The sequence below is a fragment of the Oncorhynchus keta genome, chromosome 6, assembly GCF_023373465.1.
Source record: "Oncorhynchus keta strain PuntledgeMale-10-30-2019 chromosome 6, Oket_V2, whole genome shotgun sequence".
Lineage (NCBI taxonomy): Eukaryota > Metazoa > Chordata > Actinopteri > Salmoniformes > Salmonidae > Oncorhynchus > Oncorhynchus keta.
Window position 1 is genome coordinate 17751014 of NC_068426.1, and position 14255 is coordinate 17765268.

The 14255-nt window shown below is 39.4% G+C and overlaps 2 protein-coding genes across 7 annotated transcripts; one reads left to right on the top strand and one right to left on the bottom strand.

Annotated features, from left to right (window-relative positions):
• Positions 1-93: 93 nt before the first annotated feature.
• On the bottom strand, positions 94-9913 carry LOC118385116 (seipin-like). Of its 6 annotated transcripts, none has more exons than XM_035771977.2 (11): positions 9715-9909; positions 8604-9174; positions 8254-8335; positions 7958-8101; positions 7297-7431; positions 6759-6856; positions 6449-6584; positions 6239-6311; positions 6077-6157; positions 2710-2778; positions 94-2063 (listed from the first exon to the last, which is right to left on the bottom strand). In XM_035771977.2, the coding sequence occupies exons 2-11, from the start codon at positions 8810-8812 to the stop codon at positions 1879-1881; spliced, it is 1212 nt and encodes a 403-aa protein (XP_035627870.1). In that variant the 5' UTR covers positions 8813-9174; positions 9715-9909; the 3' UTR covers positions 94-1878. The 6 variants fall into 6 exon arrangements, with proteins under 6 accessions (XP_035627870.1, XP_035627871.1, XP_035627872.1 ...); XM_035771978.2 differs by having other exon boundaries at positions 9566-9909; XM_035771979.2 differs by having other exon boundaries at positions 6455-6584; positions 8604-9911.
• Positions 9914-10776: 863 nt separating this feature from the next.
• On the top strand, positions 10777-14226 carry LOC118385118 (guanine nucleotide-binding protein G(I)/G(S)/G(O) subunit gamma-3). Its single transcript, XM_035771983.2, has 3 exons — positions 10777-10975; positions 12656-12755; positions 12872-14226. Exons 2-3 carry the CDS (start codon positions 12657-12659, stop codon positions 12998-13000), a joined length of 228 nt encoding a protein of 75 aa, XP_035627876.1. The 5' UTR covers positions 10777-10975; position 12656; the 3' UTR covers positions 13001-14226.
• Positions 14227-14255: the final 29 nt, after the last annotated feature.

Below are 14255 nucleotides of genomic sequence, written 5' to 3' on the forward strand. Positions count from 1 at the left end.
GATGCATTATCTTGGCAAGAGAGAAATGCTCAATAACACAGACGTAAACAAATGTCTATACAACATTTTTGAGAAATAAGCTTTTTGTGCATATTAAACATTTCTGGGATCTTTTATTTCAGCTTATGAAACATTGGACCAACACATGTTGCGTCTATATTTTTGTTCACTGTAGAATAGGGCTGTTGTGATACTGTAAGTCAGAGGCTGCTTATTCCAACATTGGTGTGAACTGGGCACAAAGAAAACCCTGTCATAAACACATTTCACATCAAAAGCCAGGACGTTACAGCGCACGGTCACTGCATTGTTATATTTCAGTGTGAAAAACTGTCTACCTACTGCTAGGACACTACTAACTCTTAAAGAACCACCTCACCAGAAAATAACCTCAGATGTTATCATCAGCATACAACCATTTACCCGATTACCAACAAAATATTGAATGTATTCATATTTTGTGCACAGCATTTTTTTAAACTCGGGCAGTAAAGCTTAAATATCATAAAAACAATCATTGCATGTACACAATTGCAGGTAAAGAAAAACAATGCACATGCACTGTAATGAGTCAAACAAAACTATGACTGATTTGATATCAAAGTCAATAAAACTAAAAGTTGTAAAGAACCAGAGCATTCATCAGTTGCATCAAATATCTTTTTCAGTTTGAAATTTGTATGAATTAACTTAACTATTTCTGATCATTCATATACTGATACAATTCTCACGATCTTGAATAGTCCTCAAATAACATTTCAATGATACTTAAGTCAAATCACATTCCATTCATTACCCTCATTCACATTTGAATGAACCTCACAAATGACATTTGACCATATCACAGACCATATCTTATTTATTTTCTACAACACTTTTTTCATATGAGTACATTTCAACAAAACTTCCAATTGTAACTTAACTAAATGTTTCAAGGAGCAATGAAGGATATGTTATCTAAAACAGAAAAAATACATATTAATTTAAAACAAAGTAACATTAAGGACCACTTTGGAAACAAGTGCTTTAATAAATACTTTTAAGTGCTATCCTTTGGGAATAGAATGTACACCTTGCTGTATATGTTTCGGCCCAATTAAATTAAATTCAACATGTGGTGGTCCCTGTAATAGCTCTAAAAGGCATATTTCCATATTTCCTATATTTCCTAAATCATACAATAACCTTCTACAGAGGCGTAAACATAATGCATGTTCCTTGCATTTAAGATGAATAACTCTGGAGAACCTTTAAATGTGTAACAGTGTAATCTGCAGGGTCATCATTCAGCAGCTCAGGGCACTCTGATCCTTATGGTAACCGTAGGCTTCAATCACAGAAACAAAAGGCATTCTCAACTATGCTTGTGTACCTGCTCAATCACATTCCTTAAAGACTCATTCGTAAAACAAAAAGGCTGAACAACTGTCTCTGCTACAATGATGCAGGCCATGGAATTAAATAAGTGCTTAAAGACCAGAGTGATTATTTGCATAGCTCTGAAGGACATGCAAGAGTCAGGATTGAGCTTAATCCTACAAATATTTGCCTAACTAAAGGCGGCTTATAACCTTGACACTGGTTGATCTTTGAAAAACCAAAGAGCATAGCTATTATGCCACAGTCCAAAGTCATTTTTAGATAAAAGCCTCTACTAAATGGCATATATTATTATATTATATGATTATTATTAAATTACGGTACATGCTAAGTAAAGTGATAGGCTATAGGGAATATTTGTGCAGGGTGTTTGTGGGAGTCAGTCTGTCAATCGATCTGCTTCAATCCCATACATCAATCTCTCTCTCTTTGCCTGTCGGTGAAAGGCACATTGAGGGACCTGTGAGCGTTTGAATGTCTTGAGCGATGATCCATGGTTCAGAGACTCATCCAGGGTCCCTGTCTCTGACGCAGCGTAGATTCCCCTGGCTGAGGTACCTGAGGTCCCTCCAACAGGACTGCTCCTGCACCTCTATCCTCCAGATCAGCAGGCTCCTCCTGACTTGCACCGGTCTTGTTAATCTGAGGAGCCTCCAGGGGCACATCTGATGACGACTCTAGAGCTAACACAGGGAGGCAGATAGAGAGACAGGTTGAGTTAGACTAAGGAAATTATTTATAACAGTGAAAGGTTGCGCCTCCCGGGTGGCGCAGTGATTAAGGGTGCTGTACTGCAGCACCAGCGTCAGAGTGCCTGGGTTCCTGGGTTCGCGCCCAGGCTCTGTCGTAACCGGCCGCGACCGGGAGGTCCGTGGGGCGACACACAATTGGCCTAGTGTCGTCCGGGTTAGGGAGGGCTTGTTCGGTAGGGATGTCCTTGTCTCATCGCGCACCAGCGACTCCTGTGGCGGGCCGGGCGCAGTGAGCGCTAACTAAGGTTGCCAGGTACACAGTGTTTCCTCCGGCACATTGGTGCGGCTGGCTTCCGGGTTGGATGTGCGCTGTGTTAAGAAGCAGTACGGCTGGTTGGGTTGTGTATCGGAGGACGCATGACTTTCAACCTTCGTCTCTCCCGAGCCCGTACGGGAGTTGTAGCGATGAGACAAGATAGTAGTTACTGCAACAATTAGATACCACGAAATTGGGGAGAAAAAGGGGTAAAAATTCTATTAAAAAACAACCAAAAAACTGTGAAAGGTTATTACAAATGACTCAAGTAGTTCAGGAAAAAGACAGAGCGTCAACAATCTTAGTCTGAAATAGTCTTACCTGTTTGATTATCTGGCAAACCAGAGGGCTTGTTCAGGGAACCAATCACATCTGGTGTTTCCAGCTCCACTACAAAAACAAACAGCCGTTACAACTGTAGTAGATGCAAGAATATAATGTAAACAGCAACTATGCTGAACAAAAAACATCATAGTATCATAGCATGATGTTACACAAAACATAAAAATAACCTGTCATCATAATCCACAACTACACAACGTGTTTATTTGTGTTTTTTTTATCTTACTTTTATTTAACTAGTCAGTTAAGAACAAATTCTTATTTTCAATGACGACCTATGAAAAATGGGTTAACTGCCTTGTTCAGGGGTAGAACAACAGATTTTTCTTTACCTTGTCAGCTCGGGGATTCGATCTTGCAACCTTTCGGTTACTAGTCCAACGCTCTAACCACTAGGCTACCTGCAGCCCCAAAGTACGAGTCCGTATAAATTAAATCAAGATCAGTTGATTTAATATACTGTTGTGTATATCTTGTGCATACACCAATTCACACATTCTCATGGATCTTTCTATAAACTAGGGTACCAGTTTCCTACACTGGACAACTTTTTACAGCTGTTGATAAGTCATTGATAATAGTCTGACATTTTTTTTCTTCATGTCATTACGTTAAGATATATTCAATAAAAATCACAAATTGATTTAAAACTTAACATTAAACACACATTATCATTGGTGGTGTCTTGAGGGACTTGTCCAAAATCATGTGACATAAAATATTACTTTTCTGTCCTTGCATTTATGCCAGTGTAAGTTGTCATTATATCATATATTAAGCATCAATCAGTTAAATTAGACATTGAACTTGAACCCTGTAAGAATCCTGGATCTAGCTGTTTTTTGCATAGAGATAACAGAAATGCAGTGTAACTACGTAACATCTCGTCTCCTTATGTTACCGGGTGAAAACAGTTTTCATGAACACAAATCCAAAATGATCTACGCGATTGCAAAATCGATTGCTTCTAATTAGATACGGTCATTAACGTGGTTCTTCAATAATTATGCACAATACTTGTTGGTTGCATATTTGGTGTCCAGCTGATTAGTTAAACCATTACATTTTCACACATCATCATCTGATCCAGGAAGGAATTTTTCAAATGACAGTCATGTGATGAACGGCTGTCGTGATAGCGCATGTGACACAACAACAGCTCAAGTGCTGGAAAAATGGTGTTCGCAAGGAATGTACAGAATATTTTGGTGTCTCATGCATTACGCTGGTGAAGACAGTTGCCTGGATCCACTTTGGGTTTAATATCCCTAGCGAATTGATGTTGATCATCTGTTGTGGTCTGCTTGATTTACAGCAGGGTCTCAGACTTACAGAGAAAAAGCATCAAGATAATGAGTTAATGTTTTCATACTGAATGTATTGGACACCGAGTCTACTGTGGTCAACTGTATAGGACAGACTATTGAGCAACACCCAACGCTATTCCTATGAATTGTTCTGGATATAATGAAAACAAATTACATCGCCTAGTGGACTTATTCACAACATGATCTGGTAATAAAATAACATGAAAAGTACATTTTGTTTTCCATGTTACACCTGCAATGTTAAACAATAAAAGGGGCTTGAAGTATTTTACTAGAATTTAGAGCTCAGAGAATCAAGTACTGGTAAAGGCCTACCTTGAGCATCAGACATTTCCTCAATTTGGTGCTTGACAAGTCCTTGTAATTACTGTAGCCAATTTTTAATTTCTCCTGCTCCCTTGTAATTTTCCGCAATTTCATTTTTGATCCGTTTTTGTGAGAGATGTGTCCACTTTCATTTGTTTCCCGCCATTTCAATTGAAGGGTGCTGCGCTACTCTTTTTCCGGTAAAACCACTTGCGGTTATTATGAGGACGACAACATCTAATGTTATTATGAGGACGACAACATCTAATGTTATTATGAGGACGACAACATCTAATGTTATTATGAGGACGACAACATCTAATGTTATTATGAGGACGACAACATCTAATGTTATTATGAGGACGACAACATCTAATGTTATTATGAGGACGACAACATCTAATGTTATTATGAGGACGACAACATCTAATGTTATTATGAGGACGACAACATCTAATGTTATTATGAGGACGACAACATCTAATGTTATTATGAGGACGACAACATCTAATGTTATTATGAGGACGACAACATCTAATGTTATTATGAGGACGACAACATCTAATGTTATTATGAGGACGACAACATCTAATGTTGGCTTTCCAAAGGATACCTTGTTTTTGTTCACTTGTTCATCATAAAACAAAAATGGTGAGATTCAAATGGTTAAATGAATGCTACCGCTATTCATGGTTTTAGAATGTGTACCTGTGTAACAGAGTTATATTGGTGATTCCCCTTGCCACTTTATTGTTAAGCCAATGGGTTTTTGGTTTTAGTTTTGTCTTGCCTTCCCCTACTCAACATGGGATTTTATTGGCTGGTTTGCGCGAGGATGTTTCAGTTAGAATCGTCCCTGTAAACTAGCGTTAAGTTGTTGGTTGCAAAGCACTGTAAGTCAAAAGTGATTTTTATACTCAAGTGATGATTTAAAATGTACAATTTATATCAATTTGTAAATGTTATTCAAACATCACATAAGATGCAGCGTTTTTTGGTGAATATTTGTTGTACATTTTGTTATAGAGAATTCCCGCTAATACTAGCTAGCAAATTACTGTGTGGTGGGGGGGTTCGTATATTTTGTACAGTGCGTGAGTGCAGAGTTGGATGGTGAGCCGTGCATTGCATGACGTGCAATTTTGTGCTGTTCCTATCAGAATAAATCTTCATGACTGGTGCTACAAGTTGGATTTCTTGTCGATGATTGATTGTACACAACGCAAGAAGAGTACTGTTACACCTGCGCATAGCCGCAGAAAGTAGCACCCCCTGAGAAAATCGGAAAAGTAAATATCTATATATGTTAGAAAATATTTTTTTCCCACAAAAGTAGTGCACTGGGCCTTTAATTGTCCTGTATTAGCGGACCAATATAGCAGCGTGGGGAAACCCCCCCTCACCCCCAAACTACTTCCCGTAGCTGCGTTAGCCACATAAACTACAAAGAAATCGCCATGCATTCAATCTATTTAGTCAGGCAATGTCCACATTATTCTCACATATTTTAGAATGTAATAATAAATTAAATATCTATGTTGTTGTATAGGTGGAGTTATGGGCCAATTTCCATATATTCACTTTTATTCCTCTAAGCACATGTGGAACTGCATGAAAATCCTTTTTATTTTTAGTTTCAAACCAATTAAAAATTTCGATCCCAATGTCATACATTGGCCCCATTATTTATAGAAAGACCCTAATACCCTCACCTTTCTTTATTTCTGATGCTTGTTGTCTAGGTTCTTCCAACTGCTCAGCCACACGATCATTATCTTTCTGAGGCATTTGAGCTAAAACACATTGAGATTAACCATGTTATGTCTGTTTTACACAATGGGTTTGATGCGTGTTGTAGAGTAGTACTAACTCACTCTGTGAGAAGGACATGCGCTTCCGAGCCTCTTCTCTTCTACGTTGCAGGCGAGTCGTGTCTCCCATCATAACCTACAGACATATTAAACAAAACAAAACACAGCTTAAGTTGAGGATCAGTTCCAAACAGATATTTTAATGTAAGACTAGATGTACTGTATGGATGGGGAACATCATATTACAGTGGAGAAAATGAGACAGCATCTTACCCTGACCTGCTCAGGAGGCCAAAGTCCCCCCCATATAAACTGTAGGTATCCGAAGAGCACAACGACACTGAGGAAGGCAAAGTTGCTGGCCACGCCAATCACTGCAGACGTCAATGGGAAATTGTACAGGAGGTATCTATCAAGACAAAGGGTTCAGAGAAAGAGAAGGATGGATGGACAATAGGATGAAAACAAAAGAACGGAATACACAACAGTCAAAAAACTAATGGCATTCTATGTATTCGGCTTATTGGCATCAAATAATCTGGATTTGAAACCAAAATAATTGATACGATCGGGAGGTCTATACCTGATACCAGTGAAGAAAGCATGGATCCTGAGCTGAGCTGAATAGATTTGCACACGCCGAGACTGGATCTCAATGACCGCACCAACAGTGGGTTGATACTGTAGTGAGAAAAATATTTGGACCTTATTACCTAAAAAAGATTAGTCTGACTTGGCCAGTCTTGCAGAATTGAACAAATGCGAGACTAGGTGGTCTGGCTTGCAAGTTATTAAAACTTATTTTCACTTTGAAAGAGTACATTTTACTCAGGTTGTATTTGTCTGGACTGCTTCTAAATAAATTAGTTCTGTCCAAGTACTTTTAATTGAAAGCACATGAACATCAAATGCTGCTGAAAGGGAAATATGCTTGGTAAATCGAATTACATCAGATAAAAATTAAATGATTCAGATAACATGCTAATAATGATGATCACAAGATCACGACAATCTGACTCATTGAGCAGGCCCAGTGCAGAGAGCGTGACAGGAACTAAGTGCACGCTCTGTGGGAGAGGAAATGGATTTGATAAGTACAGGCAACCACAAATAGCACTTACAGAATTGGCCTTGTAGTCTGAGAAGAGCTCAACCTCAACGAGCTGCTTCTGCTCCGTCATCCCAGTCAGCAGGAGAGGAGAGAACAGTAGAGTATTCAATGTCTGGAGGAGACCAGATCGGTAGTGCAGCATAGCCTGGTAGAGAAAATAAATCAGTCACCGTCAGAGGGCCACACAATCATCAAATAATAAAAATGTCCATGTTTATTTCTAACATTGTAAAGTAATAGAGGAAATATTATGTTGGAGGAAACTCAAGGAATCAAATCAAAGTGTATTGGTCGCGTACACAGTTTAGCAGACGTAATAGCGGGTGCAGGGAAATGCTTGTGTTACTAGCTCTTAACAGTGCAGCCAAAATGTCAAACACGTACACAAATAATAATCAAAAACTAGAAACAGGAAATCTTAAACGTCAGAACAAATCCAATTAACAACCCAAATAACACTCAGTAATCCAAATGCAATCTATGCGTATATATACCAAAACGATATACTAAGAATGGTATGCACAGCAGTAGATGTATTACAGTGAGCTATGTCGAGAATCCAGTTATGTGCCACATGGCACAAACTGGCACTGAAATGTTTGGAGAGGCTCAGAAGAGAAATTGGTGTAGTAGGAGGCCAAACAGAATCAACATAGCACTGTATCACTCACAGAGCGCGCCACAGCTGCAACTGTCTGGCCGTCCTTGGTGTAGCAAGACATCTTAATCATGAACATGCCAAGATGTTCGTTGACTGGCGACTCAGGCATTTCCAACTCTAAAGAGATTCGATATGGCTGACCATAAATCATAACCTAGGAAAGACAATGAGGGGTAGAATACTGTAAGAGAGACAGTGAGCATACCTGCCTACAGCGATAATTTCTTTGCATATTAAAATTATATTAGCATCTAGCTTAGGATAGAGGGGGTGAGGAAAATAATGGTTAATATGTGAAGAGCATACCTGGTCTTTGCCATTCTTTAGCAGCGAGATGTTAGCCATGGGAAAAGAGCAGAGGACTGAATTGGAAGCATCACAATCGGTACTAGAACAAATAGTGGTCAGGAAAAAAAGTGTGACATGTTATGGGCCTCCACGTTTTACCTTGTCATGGTACTAATAGCTCAAAACAAAAATCAGGTGCAACAGCATATGAGTATTTTGTTAAGTGTAGCTAAATGCTCATGCAAAAGCAATTATATACCTTTTTAAATAAACCATTCAAAAGGTGAGTGAAAGGAGAGTAAAGAGTGGATTTAACTTCAGTTTGAAGACAAAAAGGCACAAAACAAACTTTCAATGTCTCTTGGTACCTGTAGTGGTAGTGCACTGGTGTAGAAAAGCTGACGGTGGGCATATAGGAGTAGTAGAAGCTGCCATAGAGGAAGATGGCCACCCAGACCAGCAGCACTAGAACGCAGGAGAGGATGGCAGCCTGCAGTAGAGTCCTGCGGGCTCTGAGGAGAGTTACCCCTAACACATCCTGTAGCCACAGGAAAACTGGTCCCGTTACACCACCCATGGTGACTGACCTAGCACTGAATCTTCCTGACTCTGGTCCTGACGTTCCACACCACTCCCTGGAATTGCACTGCCCTATTCCTGTGGCTCCTGCCAAATGCCCAGCTCTCTGCTTCCTTGGAAAAAATAGCTTTTCTTTTGAGGGTTATGGCTCCCTGTTAATTGGAGGAAGCCCACTTAACAATTCCAACATTGGCCTGCTCATCCTGAAGAAAACCCCTTGTGACAAATATATATATATTATTCCACATGCCCTTAATTAATATTACATTAATGACTTAGCTAATTAACGTTCTCTTTGTCTACTGCGGATCATATCTGATAATGAGCTGTTGACTGAGCCTTTAATATTTCTGTAGCAAGCTGTAAAATAGAAGAGAAAAGCATTGAGACTTTAATGCAGATGAATACTGAATTCAAAGGCACCATTCAAATCTACATCGTTCACAAGAAACTATTTCTAGTGTCTCAAACAATGTGTTTTGCGAGTTTTTTTCTTTACTGCCAACGGAAACGTAAGATAACAATTAGAGATACGTATGTCAGAGTAATCTGTAAAAGGTTCAAGGACTTAATCTATCAATGACACAACAAAAATAGTACAGCCAGCCTCCTCACGTTAGTTAGCTATGCTGCTGGCCTGAGCCATTTTACCTTAATAACATTAATAGAAGGCTCATCTGCTGCTAGCTAGCTAAAACATTGAGTATGACAACGACATTTCAAAATGACGATGAATGCCATTGCTAGTTACCGTCATTTGAGCTGAACACCTGCAAAGGTATCAAGCTAACGTTAGCTGACTAGCTAGCAACATGCTAACAACTGGCTAACTCGCCCAAGACAAGTGGTGCAAGTGCTTCGCTAGAATGTATCCAAAATTGCAACACTACCCATACTCACATTTTCGTCTATAGTAAAGCTGCGGCACTATATATTAACAATTAACATGCACGTAATTGTGATCATTAAAATTAAAAAGTCTTACAATAGTTATGGACATACACAATTATATTTACTCTATCTAGCTAGCTACTTCCTAAAGAAAAAAAACTACAGGAAACCTGTAACTACGATACGGACGACAGAACAAACTTCAAGAGCAAAGCAACGCGTTCATAAGTAAAGGGTGCACATAGAGGTTGACATTGAGAAGAACATGATGTCAAACCTCCATCTGTAACTATGAAAGGTTTTATCCATGGAGATTGGTGGAGACATTTCAAACAAGATAAATAGCATAGATTTGAAAAGGGGAAATTATGTGGTCAAAACCATAGTCTATGCTACAATCTCATTGCTTCCTATTGTAGAAATAAATTATTATTAATTTGTTCATAATTACTCAAAATGATTCAACTGAATTTCCCATTATGATAAGAGATTTTATCCATGTTATTATCATGTCATTGTCTTTTTTCACTTATTCTATTCTCTCCAGTTTAAATCAAGATGTCTGGAGAGAGAGAAGAGAGAGAGAGACTGTAACATTAGAGGGCATGATGGGGGAAGGGAGAGAGAGTGGAGACGAGAGGGGGCAAGTGATGGGCAGTAATGGTTTGCGGGACTACAAAGATACAGTATCTTGCCAAGGTGGGAGAAACCATTGAGGGCAGTATGATGACAGAATGTAAAAGACAAGGAGCTAGAGACTGCAGCAGTTCCCATGGCAACAGAGGAGAGAGAGAGAGGGGGGGTAACTGATGCAAATAACAAACATAATTTAAATTCCAACAGTGCATATCAAAGATAGTGAACATTGTATCTTCCCTTTGGACACACAACATAAAACTGCATGCTCATATTTTCTTATGACAAGGAATTATTTTGTGAGATTCCATATCTGCCTAATTACCCTCTATTTTCATGTAAGGATGGTATGATCCAGCTCTCAGAAGAAAAACGATTCCAATGGAGCCTTCCTCCCTTTGCCTGGAAGGTTCCACTCACTGCAGAGGGGGTTCTTATGCATGTACCAGGAGTCTGATGTTCATCGTAGCAGAATTGCAGTGCACTGGACTGTACAGAACAGTGTAGCATACACTGTCTATGAGGGGTGGGGTTCAGCTACACTAAAATCACAAACACAGGCAGATAGAGGGTGAGAGAGCGAGAGGGAGAGAAGAGGAGGGAGAGAAAGCACCTGAAGAGGAATACAACAAGGGTAAGGGAGAAGGAAAGGAATATTAAGAGGGGAGAGAGAGGACCAGAATGGTAGAAATAGACTCCTATATGGACTGGTCTTGTTGCTTCTCTCTCTTTCTCCGGTTATCCATTTCTCCTCACACTTCTTGTCCATTCATTATTTATTTTCTGTTGAACCTTCTCTGTATGCTGTCAGTTCAACTGAATTTGTATTAAGCAGGCAGTGGTTTGCTTTATATCCCTTGCATATTTGATGTGATTTGATGATATTCACTCACATTGGGTGTATCTGTGTGCTGAGGCAAGTGTATATATCTGTGCATTTCTCCCAGCTTTTTGGTTGCTTCAGCCATTCAAATAGTGTGCTCCCATCAAACGAGGTCCCATAAAAAGCTGACCATATCCAATAGATTTACAAATTGTGTCTTTATCATACTATTAGCCTGATCTAAAACTATTCGTTTTCAGCAAGTTTTTTTTTCCTGTACCTTCTACAAGCTCTAGAGATGTATGTCTGCCATTGAAGATCATAATGCGGTCTGCTTCAACACTTAAGAGACATACTGATGATGGAATTTATTAGAATGTAACCACTTTTATGTTATTCATAGAATACAGTTAGAGTGGCTACAGTTAGAGTGGCATGGTATGGTAGAGAAAATCATACCTGGCCTCTGGACATAAGTGTATTGTACTTCTCTTCTAGCCAGTGCATAAAAACATTTTAACTAACAAGCTGACTATCCGTAAGGCAAATAAATTGTCCATATAATCAATGTATACAGTATAAATGGTGCTATAGCTTAAATATGTTTTTATATCAAGGTGAGATATAGTTTTTCTTTGGCAGAGAGCTTTTAACAAGTAAGTAGTAAATTACACCATTGGTCCCTAGAGATAGAGACAGACAGACAGAGGAGGGGAAGGAGGAGAGCAGAGGAAGATTGAAGTGAATGAGCTGAAAAAAAATAAGTGTGTCAAATTTAGGAGAGGGTGAAATTGGACGCAGTCAGTGATTCATAAAAATGTACACTGAGTATACCAAACATTAGGAACACCTTCCTAATATTGAGTTGTTGGCCCCATGTTGACGCCAATGCTTTCCAGAGTTGTGCCAAGTTGGCTCGATTAGCTTTGAGTGGTGGATCATTCTTGATACACACAGGAAACTGTTGAGCATGAAAAACTCAGCAGCGTTGCAGTTCTTGACACAAACTGGTGCACCTGGCACTCACATACATACCTCATTGAAATGCACTTAGATTTTGTCTCGTGCCCATTCATCCTCTGAATGGCACACATACACAGTCTATGTCGCAATTGTCTCAAGGCTTAAAAATCCTTCTTTAACATGTCTTCTCCCCTTCATCTACACTGATTGAAGTGGATTTAACAAGTGACATCAATAACAGATCATATACTGTAGCTTTCACTTGGATTCACCTGGTCAGTTTGTCATGGAAAGAGCAGGTGTTCTTAATGTTTATATACTCAGTGTATATTTTCATGAATAAGAATACATACAAATGTAAGTTACCTAGAACGAATACAGTGAAATTGTTTAATGTCATGCAATACAGCACGCTGTACATCTGCCTTTCCAGCTGTCAGCGGTATCTTTTTTCTAAAATAAAATGATTGAATGTGTTAGTGTGACTCATATGCAGGGGCTCATATGTTTCATTGGCTCTCTTGACAGGATGAAAGGAGACACCCCAGTGAACAGCACCATGAGTGTCGGCCAAGCCAGGAAGCTGGTGGAGCAATTGAAGATTGAAGCCAGTTTCTGCAGGATCAAGGTAAGCCTTGCCAGAGGCATCAGGTCCATTGAAACATTGTACGCGCCTTGGTAAGTCTCCGCTAAATATCCACACCCTCATTTCCAGTCTTGATTCCCACTACTTGCCATCCTCAGGTATCAAAGGCAGCTGCAGACCTGATGGCATACTGTGATGCCCACGCTATTGAGGACCCCCTCATCACCCCTGTGCCCACCTCGGAGAACCCATTCAGGGAGAAGAAGTTCTTCTGTGCACTCCTTTGAGACAAACCACAGGATGGTTGAGAAAAATACTGTCCAGATAGAACATAACGTGCACTGAGTATACCAAACATTAGGAACATCTTCCTAATATTGAGTTGCACGCACCCACCCCCTGCACTCAGAACAGCCTTAATTCGTCAGGGCATGGACTCTACAAGGTGTCGAAAGCATTCTCCACAGATGCTGGCCCATGTTGACTACAATGCTTTCCTTCGGATAGTGGACCACTCTTAATACACACGCGAAACTGTTGAGCGTGAAAAACCCAACAGCGTTGCAGTTCTTGACACAAACTGGTGTGCATGGCACCTACTACCATATCCAGTTCAAAGGCACTTTTTGTCTTGACCTTTGACCTTCTAAATGGCGTACATACACAATCTATGTCTCAATTATCTCTTTAACCAGTCTCATCCCCTTCATCTACACACGGATTTAACAAGTGACATCAACATGGGATCATAGCCTTCACCTGGTCAGTCTGTCATGGAAAGAGCAGGTGTTCTTAATGTTTTGTATACTCAGTGTATGTACATTCATTCACCACATACACAAAGCTAAATATAACTTATTCATGTAGCCTGCTTTATCTTATGAAAGGCTGCAGATGTACATATCCTCCTAAGTAAAATCAAGACTAATTCAACCAAAATGTACATTTAGATCTACATAAACCATTAAAATATATTTGGAGTTATGCGTATACATACCTAAAACACATCGAAGCTTATAGAATCATGAACTGTAGCACAACATAAAAGTGGATATACATAGAATATGTAAAACAGCTCATAGTCCTTGCTCATTTTTCAAATAGATGGAGGGGTGACAACTACACATAAATTGTTATCATTTTAATACACACTAGTCATTGCCTAATCTGAGTTTGTTAAAAAATAAAATAATTGTGTGTGATGTCTTGAAAGTCCTGTATGTCACTTTAAGCTGTTGCAGAAATGTGCGTGAGGTGTAGGCGCCACTGTGGACCAGTAGGACAGTATGAGGACAAGTAAATACACACTAATCCAAATAATTCCACTGGCGCTATATGTACAAGAGGTGGTCAGCCACCTTAAGATCAGGGGTCTATAATGACAGGTTTCCAAATACAATGATCAATGTTGTTTTGATAAATAAGTGGTTTCATTTGTCAAGTGGATGTCTAAGGCTATATGGCATTAACAAAAATAAGCAGTACATTTAATAAATACATAACAGCAATTTGGTATTTTTGGTATTTTTTCGAGACCAGGTT

What these genes read in the sequence shown, in the direction of transcription:
- LOC118385118 (XM_035771983.2), top strand. Translation starts at nt 12,657, where the DNA reads ATGAAAGGAGACACCCCAGTGAACAGCACCATGAGTGTCGGCCAAGCC. An exon ending in CCAGTTTCTGCAGGATCAAG is followed by an intron (nt 12,756 to 12,871) that starts GTAAGCCTTGCC and finishes TGCCATCCTCAG; the next exon opens with GTATCAAAGGCAGCTGCAGA.
- LOC118385116 (XM_035771977.2), bottom strand. Translation starts at nt 8,812, where the DNA reads ATGGGTGGTGTAACGGGACCAGTTTTCCTGTGGCTACAGGATGTGTTA. An exon ending in TAAAGAATGGCAAAGACCAG is followed by an intron (nt 8,102 to 8,253) that starts GTATGCTCTTCA and finishes TGTCTTTCCTAG; the next exon opens with GTTATGATTTATGGTCAGCC. An exon ending in AGCATCAGAAATAAAGAAAG is followed by an intron (nt 2,779 to 6,076) that starts GTGAGGGTATTA and finishes TTGTTTTTGTAG; the next exon opens with TGGAGCTGGAAACACCAGAT.